This window comes from Centroberyx gerrardi, chromosome 14 (assembly GCF_048128805.1).
Source record: "Centroberyx gerrardi isolate f3 chromosome 14, fCenGer3.hap1.cur.20231027, whole genome shotgun sequence".
Classification (NCBI taxonomy): Eukaryota; Metazoa; Chordata; class Actinopteri; order Beryciformes; family Berycidae; genus Centroberyx; species Centroberyx gerrardi.
Window position 1 is genome coordinate 21625926 of NC_136010.1, and position 22252 is coordinate 21648177.

General features: G+C 45.4%; 1 protein-coding gene across 1 annotated transcript; it reads left to right on the forward strand.

Annotated features, from left to right (window-relative positions):
- Nucleotides 1-11752: 11752 nt before the first annotated feature.
- src (v-src avian sarcoma (Schmidt-Ruppin A-2) viral oncogene homolog) lies at nt 11753-20447 on the forward strand. Its single transcript, XM_071915471.2, has 11 exons — nt 11753-12005; nt 12129-12228; nt 14219-14317; nt 14811-14914; nt 16732-16881; nt 17044-17199; nt 17728-17907; nt 18155-18231; nt 18364-18517; nt 18703-18834; nt 18939-20447. The coding sequence occupies exons 1-11, from the start codon at nt 11753-11755 to the stop codon at nt 19145-19147; spliced, it is 1614 nt and encodes a 537-aa protein (XP_071771572.1). The 3' UTR covers nt 19148-20447.
- Nucleotides 20448-22252: the final 1805 nt, after the last annotated feature.

Genomic DNA, 22252 nt, shown 5'->3' on the forward strand with positions numbered 1-22252 from the left:
TTTAGTGTCAGTCAGCAGTAGGGATGCCTGAGTGGAATATCTATCTACCTATATGCATTCTTCTTAATCGTCAGTGTAGGCTTCGCTGCTAGCCTGACCAATAATCTAAAGTTTGACTTTCACTTCCATGTTAATTCAACCTTGTAACCTTCACTAATACTGTACTACTACCTGAATTGGTGACCGCAGTGGAGAAACGCAAGCACAGTACGCAAACATGAAGCCACAACGCCGTCCATTTTAAAGTCTCCAGCAGTTGAATGATAATAAGGACGCAGGACTGCAGCACTCTGACTTATCAATCTCCCTCCAGTTCTCTGTCAGAGGGGCCTGTGGTTGTCAGCGATTTGAATGGAGTAACTGACAGTGGTTTGATAGAGACAAACAGAGGAGGGCTTGTGTCCTCCCAGGATCCCCGGCCACTTCCTGTCCCTCTGCCCTGGGAACAGGCCAGGGTGACACAGGCCATGCATCTCCACTCAATCCCCCCACTGTTGCCATTGTGGAAAAGGCGATCGCTCTCACACCCTCGTTCTCGGCGCTCCGCACAAGTCCGCCCCGCACGTTTCTGGTGACAGGAAAGGCGTCTCTGGCATTCAGAAAGATGCCTCTGTGTGTGTCTTTGTGTAGGCGCAGCTGTGCCAGGCTGATCAGGGTGATGAGACGCTGGGAAGAGTGCATGCTGCTCTCTCCCTCCTTTCAGCTACTGCCCAGACCGGCTTGGGCTTTTACTCCGCTCAAAACGTGAGGTTCTCCCTCTTGGGAAAATCACTACAGTATGTTGACATGGGAGTTTTATGTAGATCCTGTATTAGCCGAAGCAATTGACCCTGGCAGGCTGGACCTCTTGCCCCGGCAGAGCTTATAATCCGAGTAAAACCAGATAACAGGAACATTTTTGTCTGGAATTTCCTAAATGAAATGCGCCTTACTTTTGGATCATAGGGATGTGGGTAAACAATGTCATTTCAGATCCTTTCACAAGGGGCACATGAGCACAATCAGAATGTACAGTGAATTTGAAATAATTTGTCTGAAGAAATAATATGAATTACTTAATTCCCTTTAAAATATGGAGTTTTTTCCCAAATACGTTCTCTTTGCTTCAAAACCTCTGAGGCCTGCAGGAAGGTGCGTGAACTCTGTTTTGAGATGTCAGATTTCTCCTCTGCAGTCTCAAAGCTCTGAGGAGTGTGATGCGAAACAGCTAGAAAACTGTTTCGTACTCCTCAGCGCTGCACGTGTGACTGCAATCCTTTGATTCTCAGTGTTCCTGCCCTTTCCGTGCACCTTGCTAGCTGGTGAAGTTGTGCCAGAAGACTAACTCAACAGTTAGAAAATGACAGGTGAACATGAGCAGAAAGGGGAGGGCAGGAATTAAATCATTCATGCTCTGAGCGGGACATAATTTCTTCCCTAAACGCTAGCTCATGTCCCTCAGTACAGGATGTGTTCTCCTGGGCTCTGGCCTCTGTGGTCGCCCCTGTCTGTTGTGATGTTTGTCTGGATGTGATGCGGAGCGGCGGCGGCTCCCAAGGGCTCTGCTTCCTCTTCCTCAGCAGTGAACCCGCCCCGCCGCATCTTATGGAAGCGCCACCCAGACGGGCCTCCCTGCTGATCGCCTAGCAGGCAGCTTCCCCGCTGCACTCGCTGCTTCACCGCCCCGGCGAGGGCCATTTGAATATTGAAATCAGGGCCTGGTGAACAAAGGGGAGGTTTAACAGAGATGGACGAAATCACTCCAGTGTCGGGGGGCCTCGCCCTCCAATCTGCTATGGAAATGCCATGGCAGGGTGCTGTTATGTTTGATGATGATGCGTGACACGGGCATATTTTAAAATTTAATGGACGACCCTGCCGCTTGTTTCTTCTTTTGTTGCTCTTATTTGTCTGTGTCTGAAAGTGGGGCGCTCCATTATCTGTCACAAGCTGTTAGAATTTAGTTGATTGCCTTCTGGATACGACTGGAAACTGTAGTTCACTGACTGCGGGTAATTCCCCAAAAACAGGACCTTTGTGGCCTTTGCGTATTTTCGGTTTGAATTCAGCGAAAGCAGCCATAGCAGTGTTGAAACAGCATGGTTTACATGCTACTGCCTCTGCACAGAAGAGCTGTTTTTAGATGTTGTGCTGTTCCCCTGCCTTATAATGTTTGGTGTGATTTCATAACAACTTCATTTTTCACCCTTCAATATTTGTGAGCTAAGACAGCCTCTAGTATGTTTTCTACACTCCTAAACAGTATTGGAGGCTTTTGCTATTTTGAGGCAAACAAGCGTCACAAACGCTAGTATCCACTGGTGATCAATCACAGCAAATGGCACTTTGAGCGCGCATTTGTGTACATTCTGTGTTGACAATAAACGCAATCTGGTTTAGTGCTTTTTCTTGGCAGAGCGAACAGCCACAGCGTGTAAAACATGCTCGCTGCCTTGAATCCACACATTTTTTGTTTCTGACTTGGTGTGAAACGTGGCTGTTTGACACGGCGCTCTCTTCCCCCCCGACAGTAAGACATGCTGGGAATGTTCTGGGGTGGCATCTGGCTCGGGGCGACCTGTGCGCCTGAACATCCCGGGCGGACGGTGTCTCTACCTGCTCCCTGTGCATTCCTGCTGTGGGCTGTGTGAGACGGAGAGGAGTTGGAACTCGCCTTGTCCTCCACTCTGCATTCCTCAACCATGACTGGGCTCAGTCACTCTGCTGCAACAAACCTGGGAATGCCACAGCACACGCACATACCACACACACACATACACACATACACACATACAAATAGCTATACACACCTGGCTCACTGTCACACCTCGGTGAAACAGGCTCACTCATATTTGAACATGTTTGGAGGGTTATGTTTCGTGTTGCTATGCCGTGAGCTGGAATTTTATATTTTATTTGCTTTGTTGAACCGCCCTTCTATGTATTATATATATATATTATATATACATTCCCTCTTGGTTAGGCCTCAGATTTCAGAGCTGCAGGGATTTCTCTTAGCGGCTACTGCCTGGCTGTGTAGATCAGAAGTTAAACGGCGAAAGCCCTAGGTTACTGAAGCATGAGGCACTCTGGAGTCTCTGTGGACTTGAGCAGATCAAATGCTATCTCTTTGAAATGTGATGAGGAGGGGTGAATTTCAGTATCCACCATCACAGTGTTTGAGTTCACTGTGTGCGACTGTAGCTGGATGGTAAAGGCACGACAACATAGGCCCATATTATAGGGCAGTAGTCTTCTCTGAAGTGCTTATCTAACGCAGCGTTTCTGGTATCTTTAAGTCGTGTAGCGTTAGCAGTCAAAGAGGGCCTGGCTTTTTCTGGTGTCAGATATTCCTCTCAGTAGGTTTAAGTGAATACAGGAATGTTTCCCCTCCCTTTGGGGTTGACTACCACTTCAATAATATTTGGGTAGCAGAAAAAGAGGATGTTTTTCCTCCTCACGTGACATATGGCTGACACATCCCCGGCTGCCGGAGGAACCGAAATCCTTTATTTTGATCATTTCTCTCTGGAAATCTCCTGAAAAGGATTGGAGGGAGAATGGGAAAGAGAGAGAGAGAGAGAGGGGGGGATCGACTGCGAGTGTGAGGGAGTGAGAACTGGAGAAAAGAAAAGCTAAACCCCTTGAGGATTATCTTTTTCTTCTCCTTCTCTCTCGCCTCCCTTCCTCCATCCTGCTCTCTCTTCTGCACTTCTTGTTTGAAACACATGACCACAGATCATCAGTCTCAGTTCACATAATGACCATATTTAGACGAGAGCATGGAGCAGCGGTAAAGAGTGTGAGAGGGAGAGAGAAAAGGATGTAAGGCCAATGTCGGTGTGTGAGAATGGCTGTGGTGCGACAGCGGTTCCAGCACTGCAGATCTGAACAATACAGTAGTAAAGCAGCCTGTCTATTCTTAGTCTTTTAATACACCGCAGAGGAACAATTGTAGGGCTTCTGTCACTATCGACACAATACAGCGAGCACCCGGAGGTCCCTTCACGGCAGTCACGGTGCTGCGGAGGCCACAGATGCTTCAGATCTCCTCGTTTCTCAGGAGGAGAGATGTGATTGGATGCGTGTCTTCTCTCTTCTTTATTCATCACAAGTGACATGGGAGCAATTGCGAGTCCTTGGGCCATAAAGCAAGGCATGTTTTTCCACTAAGTTTCACTCGCTCATCAAGATTGGTCAATAATGTGGCATTTTGTGCCTTCACCTCCTCATAAAAGATTCCCGTTTCAACTGCACTGTGTTTTGTTGTGTAATGTCAGCTATTGCATAATCAATTGGTATTTCTTCACTGTTTTGCAACAAACCTGATGAGCTAACTGGAGGAAATTACAGTAATGCCCTCTGTCTGTCTCCCCTAAGCCATGCTCGTCACACCCAGTCTAGGAAGGTTAGTTGAAGGTCTCGGTAAGCCAGATGACTCCTTTTTCTACAAGTAAGTAGGCATTACACTTTCCGTGCATTTTTTTTCATTTATTGAGACAGGACAAGGGGGAAGCTTGGAGGGATACAGGAGGCCAGGAGGGCTACATGTGGCTCCAGAGGCGAGGGATTCAACCAGTACACCGTCTATGATGTTATTGTTGTATGGGAAATGATTCACACACAGCGGCACAATGAGGCTCTTACTATGTATGACTCGGTTTAGATAGGCTTAGCTTGGCTGGACTGGACTGAGCTCTGAATTCTCTCTCTCTCTCCGTCTTTCTCTCTCTCTCTCTTTTTTTTTTCAGTGTGGCAGGGGAATTTTTCTATGATATGTTTTGATGTGTCCCGCAATGACGTGGCTTCTGCTCCATTTTTAATCACAGTGCTGCCTGTGGAACTGGGAAGTGTTGGGCTCAAGTGTTGCCGTGTGGGCTTTGAGATAATGTAAGGGATGGAGTGGGTGGAGTCGGTTGCCGTTTAGCTAAAGGAGAAGAGGGAAGATGGACAGAGGGAGTCGCCTATACTGTAGATGAATGAAAAAGGGAGGGGGGGGGCATCTAGGTAAAAGGGTTCACAACAAAGTAGAGATGATTCCAGCGTCTCTACTCTTCCAAGTCTCTTAACAGACATGCTTCAGTCGGTCTCTCCCTTCCCTGCTTCCCTTAGGAAAAAACAGGATGAGGATCACCTCATCTAAAATGGCCCAGATATTTTCTTGCTGAGCCTCAATCCCAAAATAATTTCATGTGTGTCATACTCAGATTAGGAACAGGGGATAACAGAAAATCCATGAACCTGTGGTCGGTGCCAGCGGTGTTTGTTGTTTGGAAGTCGTAAAAAAATTGAAATTCCTCCGTGAACACGAGGCTTTAAGATGGACCGGCCAGCAGCTCAGCTCTGTGCTCTAATTGAGGCCAGAGATGTCACTGGATTTTGCAGTCAGTTGTGCTGTTTGGCAAACAAAAGGTAATCTGAACATAGGTTGCTTTTAAGCAGAAATACCAGTGGTGAGAAACACACATACACTCTCTCTCTCTCTCTCTCTCTTTCTCTCTCTTTCTCTCTCTCTCACACACACACACACACACACACAGACACACACACAAGCCCACAGTGAAAGGGATAAGGGCTCACAGCCTCTGATCCTATTATAAAAGCCAAAGCACTGCAGGCTCCTAAGAGGCTGGGAAAATGGGTAAACACTGTGTTTTTTATGGGAATCTCCTGTGGTATAACCAAAAACATCAAGATGGAAAGAATTTCCCCAGGTGATCTCACTCTGTCTCTCTCTTTCTCTCTCTCTCTCTCTCTCTCTCTCTCTCTCTCTCTCTCTCTCTCTCTCTCTCTCTCTCTCTCTCCCCCAAATGCTTTCAGGAAGTGACAGACATCCCACATAATTTAGAGAGACGGAGCCTCCTCTAATCTTGCCTTTCTCTTCATCAGATAAGCATGCAGTGTTCCCTCTGAGTATTTTGGCCAGAAAGTCGGTGTGCAGCTAGCCTACATCTGTGCAGTTTGTTGCTTTGTGGAATGCTTGGAATCGCCTCCATAGCAACGGCCAGGCCGTGTCTGTGCGGAGCGGTAAATATTGACTTCAACACCTCCCATCCCTGTGTCTGTCCGTGATAGGAGCACAGGGGGGATCGGTACACACACGCTTTATCCCGAACTCAGCAACGTCCCACCACCGAGGGCGTATGTTTATCTTCAGACCGCCGAAACACGGAGGAGCTTTCTGGTTCACAGTTTGATGCACACACACTGCACTGGGTAGGCCTAGCTGCGGTACAAAAGAGGTGAAATGCCAACAGCTTGAGTTTACGACATATGCTCTCTGCACTGATACTTCATCTCAACTTTGTAATGATTGACTCAATGTGTAACTGAATGGGAAGTGTGGATGGGTGGATGTCATAGGTGGTTTCTGAAAAAAGTGCGGGGGTAGGGGTGTGTAAACATATCCCAGCAGCCATTTCCTCTGTTCTTGTTTGTGGAAGGAGAAGAGAAACAAGACCATGTTCAACTGCAACTGACCTTTGTTAAGTACCAGGAACCGGACCACCTGACTCGGTGCAGGATAAGCGTTACTGATGTTACCTCATCAAACCCTGTGTGCGAGTAACCAGCGACCTGTTCTGGGTGCTGTCAGTGGAGATTTGCTACTTTGTGCGCTGTGCTGTTTCCCCACAGCAGATGGATCTGTCGAGACAGGATGAGAGATGTGCTTGAAGGAACGGTAACGGCAGCAGTAGCGGTTTGACCGGTATATCCAGTCCTGTCGTTTCAGTAACCGTGTTGTTTGCAGGGCCCCAGATGGAATGTCATCACGGCATTTGGCGAACACGATTAGGGAATAGATGTTGATAATCTGGGCAGAACAAGCAGCGCTGGATTATGCGACGATTGGTGGCTGCTGACGCATGCAGGAGCCAAAGCCTCCCCACTTTTCCCTGTAGTAATTACACAGAGAGCATTAAGATGAAGGAATACATCCACCAGGCTGACATTAGGATCACATGTACAAAGTCACACATACACACACACACACACACACACACACACAAACTATGCAGGCACAGACACACGTGCATGCACTCACTGTACACACACACTCACTCTCTCTCATGCACACACACTTGCCGACTTTATGTCTTGCTTCCTTTCCCCTGAGCTAGATCACTTGCTGTTTGCACATTCATTCCTTTTCGAGAGCAACACTATAAAAACCAGGGAGATTGGAATTTGTCAACATGTTATCAGGTATCCTTAAACCAGGATCACTCCTGTCATATAGTGAATTTACCCTGCCTTGTGCTGCATGCATCCTGCGTTCACTATGCCTTTGGTTTAGAGAGCTATACAACAGACAGGGCCATGGGAAACAGGTTATGTGATGTCATCGGTCAAGACAAGTATACCTGGTCTGCTGTTTAACCTTTCAGGATTACAGTGGTAATGTACGCTGTGTTTAAGTTGCGTGCAGCAAATGTGCGATGGAGTTTGTTTGTTCTGTCCTGATTTTAACTTTATGAGTACAGCTTGTCCAGCCATCCACCCAGCCTCCTCGAGCCCAAGCATACTCAAGTGACAAACACACACACACACCATTTCAAACGTTTGATGTCTGCTCATGCAAATGCAATAAAAACAGGATGTTATCTCCCAGCAGTCTGGCACCTGTTGTTCTCCCACTGATGTCAGCTGGAGGGAAAGAGGCCTTGCAGAGGCAGAGGAGGCCCATGGGGACTAAACGTCAATTTGTCTCTGTTACTCTGCTCTTTGCAGCACAGTGACCACATTCAGGATCATTTCATCTCACTTGGAGATTTATTAACCCGGAGAGACCGAGCCATTTCTTTCTTTTGCATTCATGGCCATACGTTACTCAGTTGGTATTTCAGCTTAGTGTGTAAAGCAGGTCAGTTGGCGTCAGAGAAAAAATGCAGAAGGCTCGCTATACTAATCCCCTCTTCCTTGCCCTCAGTGATCCATCATTAAGCTGTAGGTGAACAGGCATAAATGAAAGGACTGTAACACTTGTTATTCCTGTATAATTACAAAATTACAATGTGTTAATACAGCAGTGTAATTGTTGTAATGATAGTGTTATAGCAAAAGCTTAATTTGTGACCTTTAACCTATTGCCAGAGGCATGAAAGTGCCTTTTCTTCTAGTGAAGGTAGGTTGTCAGAACATGCCCAATCCTCGTTTTAGACCAAAGACCAACAGCAACAAGCACCCTGAGGTGGAGGTATGGGGTCTACTGTAGCTGTCATCTCAACGTACAAGTCCAAACTTGCCTCTTCACATAGCAGAGTTTCACTATCTGTCTCAGTCTCTCTTCTCTGGGTTTGCTTCAGTTTGCTCTCATTAAACCTGCATGCACAACATCTGAATCAAGCTTGCTCAATTTTGATGTTCATGATTGCTTGATCTTCCCCAAAAGATGAAAAGATCTTTTTTTTTAAATAGACAGAGCGCGCTAAGGGTGTTCAGTACAAAGTCTGTGTTATTGAATTGATGGGGGAGCGTCCTGATCCTGCCCTGACAAAGACCTGATCAAGGAAGCCTGTTAATAGATGAATGGCACCGCATCCTTTCCATTGTTTCATTATGTGGATACTATTCAGAGATTATCCTTGTTTTCCTCTCATAAGAAATGAAAAACAAAGCAAAACAGAGAAATGCAGAGTTCAGTGGAAAAAAAACCAACCCCAGCAGCAATATTAAAAGACTATTCCCATTCAACCAAAGCCCATGAGACTTGAAGGATTTGGAATTCATTGCCAGATCTTGTGCATAATTAAGCAAATCCCCCCCCCCCCCCCCCCAAACTCCCTGCCTTGCCCGGGGGATTTTCATGCAGCTCTGCTTCACAGAGAGTAGGTGCTCCTTGGTTACTGTACCTCAGGCCTATTAGGCCCAAAACCAGGCTCTCGCTATCACTGGCTAGAGCGAGCCAGACCTCACCGGGTGATCACACACCAGAATGCTTGCGTGCGCACACAGACACGATCCCTCTTGCCCTCCCGCACAACATGACAGTGTTTCGCCTTCGTGACTCCCTTCATTTCCATATTTCCTGGTGGCTGTTAGAGCAAAGATGAGCTAAAACACGCTAGGGTCTGGCAGTCCACAAGCCACAGGCCACCTCTCTGTCTTGTGCAAGCCGCCTGCTGTGAGCTGACAAAAGACGCCTTTGTTTGAAACCGAGTGTGAAGAAAGGCCCCAGACTCCTTAATACTCTGTTTCATGTTTACTCGGTTCAGTCAAGGTTTCTTTCTGGGACTTTTCAGCGCATTTTCTCTGTGTATTAAGCCACTCTTTGTCAAAGCAACCAAATTCTATTCAGCCTAAAAATCTGTAAGACGTTCAAATGGGTGTCTCTTCCCTTTCCTCCATTTGGCATTGAAACTGTATCATTGATTTACTATGTCTGATGCCCTATTATAGGCACAGCTGCTGTTGAGCACTACAAGCATATTGTGTCAGCATAATTCACAGTTATTGAGGCGAGGTTTGTCTGCATTAATGTGTTACATAAACACCATCTGAGGCATCTCATTAAGGTGACATCTCTTTAAGTGAAAGTGTCAATTGCGTGGATTTTTACATGATGGAGGCATTGGGATGGGAGAGGAAGTGTCTCCCCTGCGCTCTGCCTGAAAAGGCTTATTAACCATGCAACCAGTCTGCTGGGGGGAGAGCACAAAAGACACAAAGAGCGGCTCCCTGTGCCACCAGTCATCTTTGTGTCTGCTCTTGTATGTGACTGTGAGTGTGTGTGTGTGTGTGTGTGTGTGTGTGTGTGTGTGTGTTAACCTGTGCACACTGTTACTGTTACACACACTTACTGTGACGCGACCCCTTTCTGCAGACATGCCCCCGGGGGAGACATCGACCATCCGTCCCCATTGACCCGTCCTCGCTCCCCCCCCCTCTCTCCCCTATTGTCTCCCCCACCAATCACCCATTCATGATGCTTGGCAAAAAACGAACTCCCATGTTATTTTCCCTCCCCTTCCTTTCTCTCCCCTCCACTCTCTCACTCTCCACTCTCTATAAATGTAGATATCTTTCTGTCCCATTTTGTTATTATTTTCTGAACTGCCTCGCTGCTCCTCTGAGATGAGCAGGCACACTTGGCCGCTGCACGCATCCAAATCCATAGGAATCTCCTAAGCTGCCTGAAAACACACCAGTAAGCCCCCCCGTCTCCCCTGTGGCCTCCGCCTCCACTCTCCAGGCAGGCTGCATCCTATATGGTCGACAAGCACCAGCGACAGCTCTCGCTAATTTCCCTCGCATGGTGAGAGATCCGTGTGTCTCTTTGTGCCATACATTTTCCACCATATGTCACTGCATCGCTCTAACATGCCTGGCTGCCAGCCTGCTAGTGTAGCATGCCATTTGTCTAGGATTAGACACACCGCTTGTGAATGAGACTGAACTCATGCAATGACTGACTCCAAAGTTAGATCTAAAGGATTCTAAATAGCAACAGGCTTGAGTAGCCTGACGCTGTCCGCATGCACTCTGACCCCCAGACAGTGACCATTTCACTTATTTACTTATCAAATCTGGGGCTTTTCCAGTGTTCTCCACCCCAACTTGGTGTTTTCTGTAAATTAGTATTTCCTAGCGAACCTCCCATGGTTCTATCTGTCCATGATGCAGGGGCTTGAGTCCCTAAATTATCCCAGGCTTAGTGTAATGATTTCCCTGCACTAAGCTGTGATTACAGAGTCCTGAGATACTTCACGTGCCTGAGTGGGCAGGGAGGCTGGAGAAATGACGAGAGATAGAGAACAGCCGCAACAATCCAAAACTCTCCTCATGACTTTGAGTGTGTTTTCACCAGGTCTTAGTGTCTTAATTGGGCCTGTTACTGAACACTCCTTCATGTACAATTCTTGATAGCCTCTCAGTCATCGCTAATTCCTCTTCATTCTGTCCGGCACTACTTCACTGATACTCCTTTACGTCTTCTGTGTTTTGGTTATTACCACATACTTTGAGTCAGCATCATGTAAAAATACAAACTATATTAGTTATATACTGGCATGTGTTACGACCGATGTGGAGCATATAGATGGATCCATGGTTGCAGATGATGAGTATTATGAACGCAGTGCCAACGCTTACCCAGCACTTTTTAGTTCCCACTTTACTGAATGAAGTAATGGATGAATGAATGGGTATGAATAGGGGTTGGGTTGGTGATAGACAGCTTTTTTTTTTTCTTCTTTTTTTTTGTCTTATTACGTGTGAGCAAAGTCAAAACAAGGACTCTGACACAACAAAGCAAAGGCACTGGAGGTTATTTCTTCTTAGTGCAGCAGCTTGTTTCTGTGTCAGTATGTATGTGCATCTGTGTATGAGCTTGCACATGTGCATGTGGGCATGTGTGACATGTGCGCCTGTGTGTGTGCGCACTGCTGGTGGTAGTGTGTGTGTGTGGGGGGGGAGTGTATCTCATATCTGTGTTGAAACTGAGGCGCGGCAGCTGCTAGACCATCCGTAGGGAAGTATTGGTTTATGTGGTCTACATGACACTGTGTCTCGGTGGGTTTAGAGCTGCGGCCTCCAATCTGTCTCTGGTTTCTGCATCTGGCCTTGTGGCAGTCGGAGGAATTTCGCCAAAGAATGTGCTGCCATTCTGAGAGAATGACATAAGGAGGCAAGTCCGTTTGACGAAAGATTCAGAAATGTTCTGCACTAGATCTTTATCGGTGCTTTGAAACGCAACTTCAACTGTGTTCATTTTTTTGTCCGAGGTCTCACAGGTTGTTTTTTTTCCTCTGTGTCTGTGCAACAGGCCTCGGCCATGGGGGGATCCAAGAGTAAGCCCAAGGATGTAGGCCAGCGAACCCGCAGCCTCGATGGCAACCTCAGCTCTGGGGGAGGGGCCGGCGGACACCACCTCAATTCCACCCAACAGTCCTTAACGCCCAACCGGAGCCCTACTGTGGATGGAGGTCTCCGTGCCAGTCAGCCCATGGCCAATAACGCGGAGCTGGCCCTGTTTGGGGGTGTGGACAATAACAGTGTCACCTCTCCTAATAGAAGCACACTAGCAGGTAGGAATCTCAGCCTTAGTCTTTGATTTTTAGATTTACTGGTTTAATGTGTGGCTTGTTTTAACTCTACTGTATGTCCATTATGCAGTTTTTTGGTAATAGCCAAACTCTGTCTCCCAACAGGGGGCGTTACAACCTTCGTGGCATTATATGACTATGAGTCTCGAACGGCGTCAGATCTGTCCTTTAGGAAGGGCGAACGCCTCCAGATCGTCAACAACACGTAAGGAAAATACAGCAAGCAATCACACCCTCCCTTTATCAGTCTCTCTCTCCCTCTCGCTCTTTATTATCACTCATACACACACGTACACTCAGGAATAGTCCCAGAATTCACTTTTGCATACACACGATGATAAGGGATAACCATGCACTCACACGTACACATGCACGTACACACTGTACTCTACATGTCTGTCTGGGTTATTGCTCTGTTATCTGACTGTTCTGCAACCCAAAATGCATGTCACTTGTCGTCCTGTAACCATAGGAACGGGCTCCCCTCAGCAGGGCTTGTTTTTGTGTGAACTGACAAGTTTCTGCTCAATTTTCCCTTTCTCTGCTGCCCATTCACAAAAGCGCACAGCTTCTCCGAGGCTGGTTCTACCTCACCGGTCAGTCCACCTCAGGAAGGGACATGGCTATTTTTGTTGCTACTTGCGACCTAATTCCTGAAAAGTAGACAAAGTGCGAGGGGGTGGAACAAATCTCAGTTACACAATGCAAACCTAACCTGTTTAAGGGGCATCTCGCTTGTTTTCAAAATAGGGGCTTGCTGTAGGAATCAATAGAGGTGCAGTGAACCATATACTGTAGCGCTGAACCCCCAGTGCTGCATGCCTGCTAACAAACTGCTGACCTAGAAGGCATGAGCTGAGGACAATAGTGGATTATCGCTGCATCTGGCCCTCAAGCCACAGACCTGGATCATTATTGGGTCAAATGCACCCAGATTCTATGAACCGACTCTAAGATTAGTTGAACCCCTGTTAATGGGGCATCGCAGTCAAATTAGGAGTCCCTCAGCTTTGTCTTAGCTCTCTTAGATTGCTGCACCATGCCTAATATAATAACGCACAATGATATGATAGGCTTTTATTATGATAATGTCGGGCCCTCTGCATCCCTTTGTTTTTATTTTAACAACCCCCTCCCCTCCTTTGCCTCATTATTTCCCCTTCCTTCTCTCTCAGTTATGTAATGATTTAAATATTTTAGTGTTGGTTTCATAGCTTTAACATACACACTATATTGGTTTCTGAGAAAATAATTTAGATTGTTGCCTCTCCTGAGTGAGTTGTGGGAGTTTACGAGTGCTTCTAGTGGTTTTATGATTCTGTTGTGGACTGTGTACTCTACTAGCCTGCTACTGCTCAAAACGTGCTCTCTCTGCATCTTTAACCCCCTCCTTTTTCACCATTTCCTTTTGATCTCTCCTTTCCTCTGCCCATTTCTCCATCACACACCGTCATATTTGTTTGTAGGAGGAAGGTGAACTGCAGGTTTGTGAAGCTTCTTTGGAATCTTACGTGATTGCACTGTGGTTGTGTGTGTTTACCTAGATGTATTCGTACCACCTGAAGCGTATGCTTGTGCACTGTAACACCACTCCACTAGAAAGGCACAAACCACATAACTCTGTCCATGTCCCATGCTCCCTCAGTACTCAAGGGAAGTTGGTCCAAAGCCTTGCAGCACTATAATCATCTCAAGTCAACTGTAGGTAGCGAACACATTGTAAGACAAACCTAAATTTTCCATCAAATTCTACAAGTGAATCCAGTGCTGCAAAGCTACAGCAACTCACCCCTGATAAACTGTAGCACACAGGCACCATCCTTCCCTGCTGTCATACCCACATGAATGCATGTTTGTCTATCATTAGATAACTTCCAAATATTGTTTTTGAACATCCAAACCTGAGGTCCCACTAGCTAAACATGTAGATTCCCCATAAAATCCTTGGGCCTGCGTTTATCAAGCTTCTCCAGGAGCCGAGTGCTCAGTTACTGTAGGCGCTACATGCCCTTAATCATTTCAGTGAGCCAGTTACAGCCAGAAAGGCAAAAATGGATGTTAGATCAGCTTGAGTTTATTTCTACTCTGAGACACTTGATAAACACCGGCCCTAAGATCCTTAAAGACTGTTTTATTAGTCTTTTGGATGTGTGATGAGCATCTGTGAAGCTGTGTGTTTCGTTTCATCTGTGCAGAGAAGGGGACTGGTGGCTGGCGCGCTCCCTGACCACCGGAGAGAGCGGTTATATCCCCAGCAATTATGTGGCTCCATCCGACTCCATCCAGGCAGAAGAGTAAATCCCTCCTTTCTTTTTTTTTTCTTGCTCTGTCTCTTTTATCTATTCCTTTCATCAAGCACATGGAACAATTTGCACTCAAATGTATGATTCTTTAGCAAATTCATTTCAGCTTTTATCTCAGTGTGACTTTGAAGCGAGCACCTGTACCTCAGTGATTGTAATCCCTTTATCCTTTATACTCCACTACTGATCTTTACATGCGAACACATGCTAACCTTTTATAACAACTCCATTTCTCACCTTTGTTTCCTGCTCCACCAGTCATCTCAGACTGACTATGGAGTCCAGGTAAGCGGTTGTTATACTATAGGCATCGGTATGCAATGCATCTGGAATGGGGCATGCAAAGACAGATTTTTTTCTTTCACTTTACTTTCAGAAACCACAAGCAGCAACTCACTCCTTCCTCCTCTTTCACCCACATACACCTTTTCCCCCTTACCAACCTGCTCCCTGTGTCCCGTGTGTCCTCTCTCGGCCTCTCTAGGTGGTACTTTGGCAAGATCACACGCCGCGACTCGGAGAGGCTGCTGCTCAGTTTGGAGAACAGGAGAGGGACTTTCCTGGTGAGAGAGAGCGAGACGACCAAAGGTACGTGTCACCTCCATATAAACAAGCAGGAAAACTCATCACTCACCCTGCCTCTGTTTGACACTATGTTAAAGGGGCAGTAAGTAACCTATGACTTTTAGCAAGTAATTGACACAAATAATAAAGTTGCACTTTCACAATAGAGACAAGCAAGCTAGCTAATTTGATCAACCTAAGATACCTAATTTGATGAGTAAGCTAGCTACTTTGACAAGTAAGCTAGCTACTTTGATCCAACAGAAACATCAAGTGAAGAGGGAATATATCACAAAGTACCGTAATAACAGCACTGCTTTGACATTTGCTTTGAGAATGAAATGTCCTGGAGGCACCGTCCTCCACTGTTGAGCAGTTGAAAATCCAAGTGGGTGGGGGCGGGACTGGGAGTTTTGAAATTCCAATGGGTGGAGAGTTTTTGTTCCCAAACAGAGTACAGGGCCGGAAAGTGAGTTTTGAAAGCATCTCAGCACCTGGTGAAGTAATCGTTAAGTCCTTGGTATTGATCAACAACCCAATCAAACCACCACAGATATGTTATAGCCATTTTGTCTTAGCCTTATACCTATTGCCCCTTTAACGTGAACCAGAATGATCACAAGAATGCTAGTCATCCGTAGTATCCGGGTTGTTGAAAATCTGTTTTTTAAAAATGTTTTTTGTCGAGACATGAATGTAAGGATTAGCTTGAAAGTGTTATTTACTCTAACAACAGCATGTGCAGATACTGTGTATTATAATATGTATGTTTGACATATTTTACAAAAAAATCCATTAGAGAGAAGAAAAGTTATTTTCATAAGTAAGACATGATACCCCGGGGCGCCCCGGTGACTCACCGAGTAGAGCGTGTACCATAAGGCTCAGTCCTTCCCGCAGCGACCCGGGTTCATTTGCTGCATGTCCTCCCCTCTCTCTCTCCCATGCCTTCCTGTCTCTCTCTCACTAACTCTGTCGAATAAAGCATAAAAATGACAAAAATAAATCTTAAAAAAAAAAAAGACATGATACACTGCTGTTCACTGTGCGCCCCGCTGCGCTGTGGCAGAGTGGGTACAGAACAGAGACGAATCAGGGCAGATGGGAAATGGTTGGATTTGACGCCTGTGGGACTCAGTCTGGAGACGGTTCTGATAGGCAGCTGCTCAGCTGCTGCTGCTGCTGCTGCACAGTCCCTACAGGCTCCCCCGGCTCTGTGTGTGTGTGTGTGTGTGTGTGTGTGTCTGTCTGTCATTTATATATGCATGTACAGTACAGGATCCCTGCTAGTTCATATTACGGCAAATGCACGTGAGTGTACATGGCGGATCTCTGCGTAGAGCGAGAAAAGAGATCACAGAGGGGAGGGGAAGGAGGGGAGTGAGGTGGATGAGGGGTTGCTGAGAGGGGAGGGAGTAGATGGTTGAGCAGGAGCAGTGGGGAGGTCTTGGGTGGGTGGGTGGGTGGGTGAGCCAGACAGAAGTAGGTCAGTGTGGAGCCAGGGCTGAGGACTGTACAACCATGGGCCATATCGCCCCGTTCTAACACTGAGAGGAGGAGGCGGCATCGCCTTGGGGTGCTCTGAGCCTGTCAGTCAGACTGGTTCACTTGACTGATTCTGCCCTCTGGTGGCATAAAGACCGCACTGTCCATCAGACTCTTCCAATCTGAAATTTTCATCCAATTGATCCCATGCGAGCAATTGAATCATTCCATTTAATTTACAGGGTTTTTATGTGAAACATAATAACAATAGTTTTCTTCCAGACTATTAGAATTAAATATGATTGTAGTACATTTCATCAGGTCATAGTTATCATATCTGCTGTCATCGTTCCCAGGTGCCTACTGTCTGTCTGTATTGGACTACGACAACACCAAAGGGCTGAACGTCAAACACTACAAGATCAGGAAGCTGGACAGCGGAGGCTTCTACATCACATCGCGTACACAGTTCAGCAACCTGCAGCAGCTTGTCAATCACTATCGCAGTGAGTTCACACAAAACTAAACGCTTTTCCCCTTCCTTTCACAGCTCCTCCCATCTTTAGTCATCTAAAGTCTCTCGGAAGACTATTCTCTGATAACTAAAGTAATGGAATTGGCAAGACTAGGACTTAACCATATTCCCTCTCCTCTCTCCCGTCCCTCAGAGCATGCTGATGGGCTATGTCACTGTCTGACGGAGGTGTGTCCTGTCCTGAAGCCTCAGACCCAGGGCCTGGCCAGGGACGCCTGGGAGATCCCCAGAGAGTCCCTCCGCCTTGACCTCAAGCTGGGACAGGGCTGCTTCGGAGAGGTCTGGATGGGTAAGTTGTGTCGTGATTGATTCCCTGGAGAAGCTTTGTATCTCCGATTTGTTGTTGTTGTTGTTGAAAAAGAAAGGATAGAGAGTGCTTCTATTGGGTTTCTGTGTGTGGAGGCATTCGTTGAAGCTGCTCTTTGGTTTGGGGTAGATGCTTAATGAAAAAAGGAGTTCCAAGGCACTCTTCAGGCAAAAACTGACACACACATATCAAAATGCATGAAGACCAAAATGCATGTAGTTCTACTCCTGATGAAGGCCACAGCATGTCTGCGTTGGAATTGTTTTTAATATGTTCTTTTGAACTGTAGCACTGAAATTAAAGCTTTTTATTTTTTTTCTGAAGAGTGCTTTGGAACTAATCTTGTTCATTCCTCCCGCTGTTGTTGTTGTTATAGCTGATAACTGACATTGGCATCCCACATTTAGAAAATATTTCATGGTCCTAGCCAGCATGCCAACCCAATGATTCTTAAATCAAAGTTGCAACAGTGGATACTGTTATGACTCCTATGACTCTTGTTTTTACCAGGAACATGGAACGGTACGACGCGGGTGGCTATCAAGACTCTGAAGCCGGGCACCATGTCTCCTGAGGCCTTCCTCCAGGAAGCCCAGGTCATGAAGAAGCTGAGACATGAAAAGCTGGTTCAGCTCTACGCTGTGGTGTCTGAGGAACCGATCTACATCGTCACTGAGTACATGGGACAAGGTCAGCATGGACTCTACACACTTTCACATATAAACAAACTTATTAATGTACAAACTTTACAGGTCCCATATTACTCAGTTTTCATGATTTTGTTTTCATACTATGGCTCAGGATAAGAATAGAGGAATAAGAATAAAGCTTTTGTGCATAAACACATATTTGAAAACTTTAATAAAAGCTCAAATGTTCAAACATTACCACAGCAGCTCTAACATAGCCATACTAACACGTGTGTCCCCACTAACAGGTAGCTTACTGGACTTCCTGAAAGGGGACATGGGTAAAATGCTCCGCCTCCCTCAACTGGTGGACATGGCCTCACAGGTCAGCACAAATCATCTCCTACCACATCACATGAAAATGAAATCAGCTCAAAAAATGCTTCATCATTCCTTTTTGGCATCTAGAGTATCTGCCTCTGATATAGCCGATCATGAAACTTTCCTTCTTCCTCAGATTGCTTCAGGAATGGCTTATGTGGAGAGGATGAACTACGTGCACAGAGACCTGAGAGCTGCTAACATCCTGGTGGGAGACAACCTGGTGTGCAAAGTGGCTGATTTTGGTCTGGCTCGCCTCATTGAGGACAACGAATACACTGCAAGGCAGGGTAAGACCACTGGAGGGCACTAGTTAGCTTGTTTTTACACTGCATTTTAATGCGTCACTAGTGCTTATTGGGAGTAAGTCCCCAGGTTACTCTCTCATCTATCCATGAATGGAAGGTGATATTTTCCCTCAGTTTGTGTTACAATGATCCTGTTTTGACTTTCTGGTATTTGTGTCGTCTTGCAGGAGCCAAGTTTCCCATCAAGTGGACGGCTCCTGAGGCGGCTCTCTATGGCCGCTTCACCATTAAGTCTGATGTCTGGTCCTTTGGCGTCCTGCTGACTGAACTGGCCACCAAAGGCCGAGTGCCCTATCCAGGCAAGAATAATATCCTCACTGTTTTTTCTGCCTGGGGAATTAATTTGCACACAGCATAACTACATGCTTCCAACATGATGATATATCTCTGTTCCCCTTCCCAGGTATGGTAAACCGGGAGGTGCTGGACCAGGTGGAGCGCGGCTACAGGATGCCCTGCCCAGCAGAGTGCCCCGAGTCCCTGCACGAGTTGATGCTGACCTGCTGGAGGAAGGAGCCCGAGGAGAGGCCCACCTTCGAGTACCTGCAGGGCTTCCTGGAGGACTACTTCACCTCCACAGAGCCCCAGTACCAGCCGGGAGAGAACCTGTAACTGTGTGTCTATATGTGTGTGTGTGTGTGTGTGTGTGTGTGTGTATGTGTGTGTGTGTGTGTGTGCATGTTGCATGTGCAAATCTGAGCATGCATCTGCTTTAGCGTGCATGGACATGGATGTGTGCGGGTGTGTATGTACAACAGGATCCTGGATACAATCAATGACTCTCGCCTCTCTGGCATCTGGGACTGCCAACGGGATTCATCAAACCAATCAACAACATTCAGTACCTGCCTCTTTCTATAGTTACCGTCATTATACTCTCCAACATGTCAGTTCTGAGAGACTATTTTCAAAGGATAGGACTAATATATTATTATTTTTTAGGTTGTCATACAGTTTATCTTCTCTTGCTTGTCAGTCAAATTTTTTATCAACGGACTATACAGCCAAGCAGGTTTACCTACCTTCCTTGTGTTTGTAAGACACACATGACCCATGCATTCCCTATTGCCTGTGTTAATTCATGTGACGTGTGTGGTCTTGTAGTTAGTCAGGTTCAACACTGTGGCTGACTCTGAACCATATGAAAGATTGCATATGGGTGAAACAAGGGAGTCCAGAGGGTGATGGTTGGAGTCATGTCCTGCTGAAAGCACCACTTCAGGATGTCCACTTCTGTGACACCATTGTTGGGATCCCCATTGAAACTCATGTGGTCAGACTCTGTCTTCCAATTAATGTCCACAGATTGGCTACTTGAGAAGCAACACTTTGGGACCGTATTTGCCAGGATATCCCGGATATTAGATTTTTAATTAATTGTTGTTATCAGACCTGGATCAACTGGAATATTTTCAGGTGAATGATTTTACAGTTTGCTTCGTAACCATCCTTGACTGTGCATCATTGCGGTTAGTCGGGATTAATTGGTTTATCGCTGTGACCAACATACAGTACAACACAAAGAATAGAGGAGAATACGTCTTTCTCTGTATCTAATGTTTTCTATTTGTGACTTTTCCTGAAAAGAAATGGCTACTGATCACTAACGCTCCTCTCAGGATGGAGAAGACTAGAATTCTGCTGCAAGTTTTTTTTTGTTTTTTTTTTGTGCCAATGAAATCTCTTTTGTACAGTGCTCTCTTCTACTGTGTAAAAGTGTATTTTTACTACGCTGAACTTTTCTTACAATGAAGTTTGAGTTGGGTAAGGGGAAGCCCTGAAATTCTACTCAAAGGAAAATCCACTGTTTTCAGATCCTGCACCTGTGTACAGTACCGGCCGTGGCTCAGCACCATGGTTTAAAGGCATTGATTTGTTTTCAATCATTCAGATTAAAATCAAGTGAATCTTCTTTCATGTCTCTTTTCAGTCTTGACCTTCATAAATGTGAAGGAGATTTCTGTTTTGATGCATTTGATGATCTTACACTGGAGGTATTGTTATGGTTCTGTTGTCAGTGTAGATGACAAATGGGCAATGGATAGTGATACTGTGCTAAATATGGCGATGCCTCCCTTCAGCCTGTAGGGGGCAGAGTGCAAAGCCTTCCCAAACATGTATAGGAAATGAATTGGCATTTTTAAAATTAACTGTAAATATCCTTAATGCTAATATTTTGTATATATCATCTTTATAATTTATTCCTTTTAAAATATCCCGATGGTCTATTTTGCTTTCAGCATCATTTTGCCATCCTCTGTATTGTTTATGGTACCTCCTATAGTTATAGGATAAATAACAACTGACATGAATGATATAAATATATACTATAGCAACACTTTCACATTACAAGTATGTTTTTTTTGTGCACGTATTCCTGTGAAACTTAGCTTGGCTGAGAGGAACTGCTTAGCTGAAAACTAGTTCTGTGTCCCCCACCCATCTTTGGAGAGAAAAACATTCCTCTCTTGCTACATACTGATCACCGACCAGCATTACTCCACATTACAATCCAAACCATAAATGTTTACATCCTGAAAATCTTCAAATGATTTTGGTGCTGCTTCAGAGGCTGTCATTCCCTTCAACATTCAAACGTTTCTTATTTTCTGTGTGCAGCTGACCAACATGATGGACGCCACTGCCATCATCTTCTATACTCGCATGATGCTGTACTCTGTATTATGGTACGACCAGCTTCTCTATAGCTTGGATTTCATAAACCACTATGGACTGAGATTATAATCCCCCCATTCAGAGGATGGCGTGACTGCCTAGAGGAGAAGGAGTTTGATATCTGTGTAGTGTCTACTTTGTCCTGTGGACATGGGTTGTGCCATGATGAATGGATTGACTTGTGACTTGGGTGTCTTCAGGTTGTCTGGCGTTGTCCCCTTCTTTTCCTGACCTGTTTCAGTGAATGTCTATGAGCGAGATCATGGCAAAGGTGCGTCGAAAAAGGTCAAATTCTCTCATATTTTTTATCTGTATGTCGCCTTGCTTAAAGCCAAGGACGTATTGTTTCCTGTGGGGTTCTTTGGGTCTCCTTTCTCAGCCTATGCAGATATTTTTTAAATCTGTGATATTCCTATATACTCTTTTCTACTGCATTCAAAGAAAATTAAAGAATTTTCAGATAAATAGCTCTTTGTTTAAATCCTACTGAATATTGTTAAAATTCAAAGGACAATGTTTGAATAAAAATTGTATATTGCCAACTGTATTCTACCATCATTGTCGTTTTTTTGTTTTTTTTTAAACATGATATCAATTATGTTCCCATAAACAGAATCACACACTGAGCTTGGCTGATTAAGACATGGAGTTTGTTTCTAAGGTGTGTCAATATGCCTGTGATAAAAGGTCATGACTTAAGGAAAAGACTCACATTTCACTTTCATTTAAAAAGATATGACATTTAGCCTAGTAAAGAAGCTCAGTGAGGGGAGACCTTTAACAAATCCTCCCACACACACCTAGTGGCATGAACATATATAACATATGAACATATATACATAATACATTTTTACCACAGCAAAACTAGAATGTATCCTATAGGAATATTATAGTGACACCATAGGAGATTAAAAAATACCATTAAGTATGATAAGGTGACTTTGAACTCTATGCTACAGACACTGAATATTAAAGGAATTTCATAGTGATTTGTGGGGTGAAAATACAATTTTACTGACTTTGCATCAGCTATATTATGAC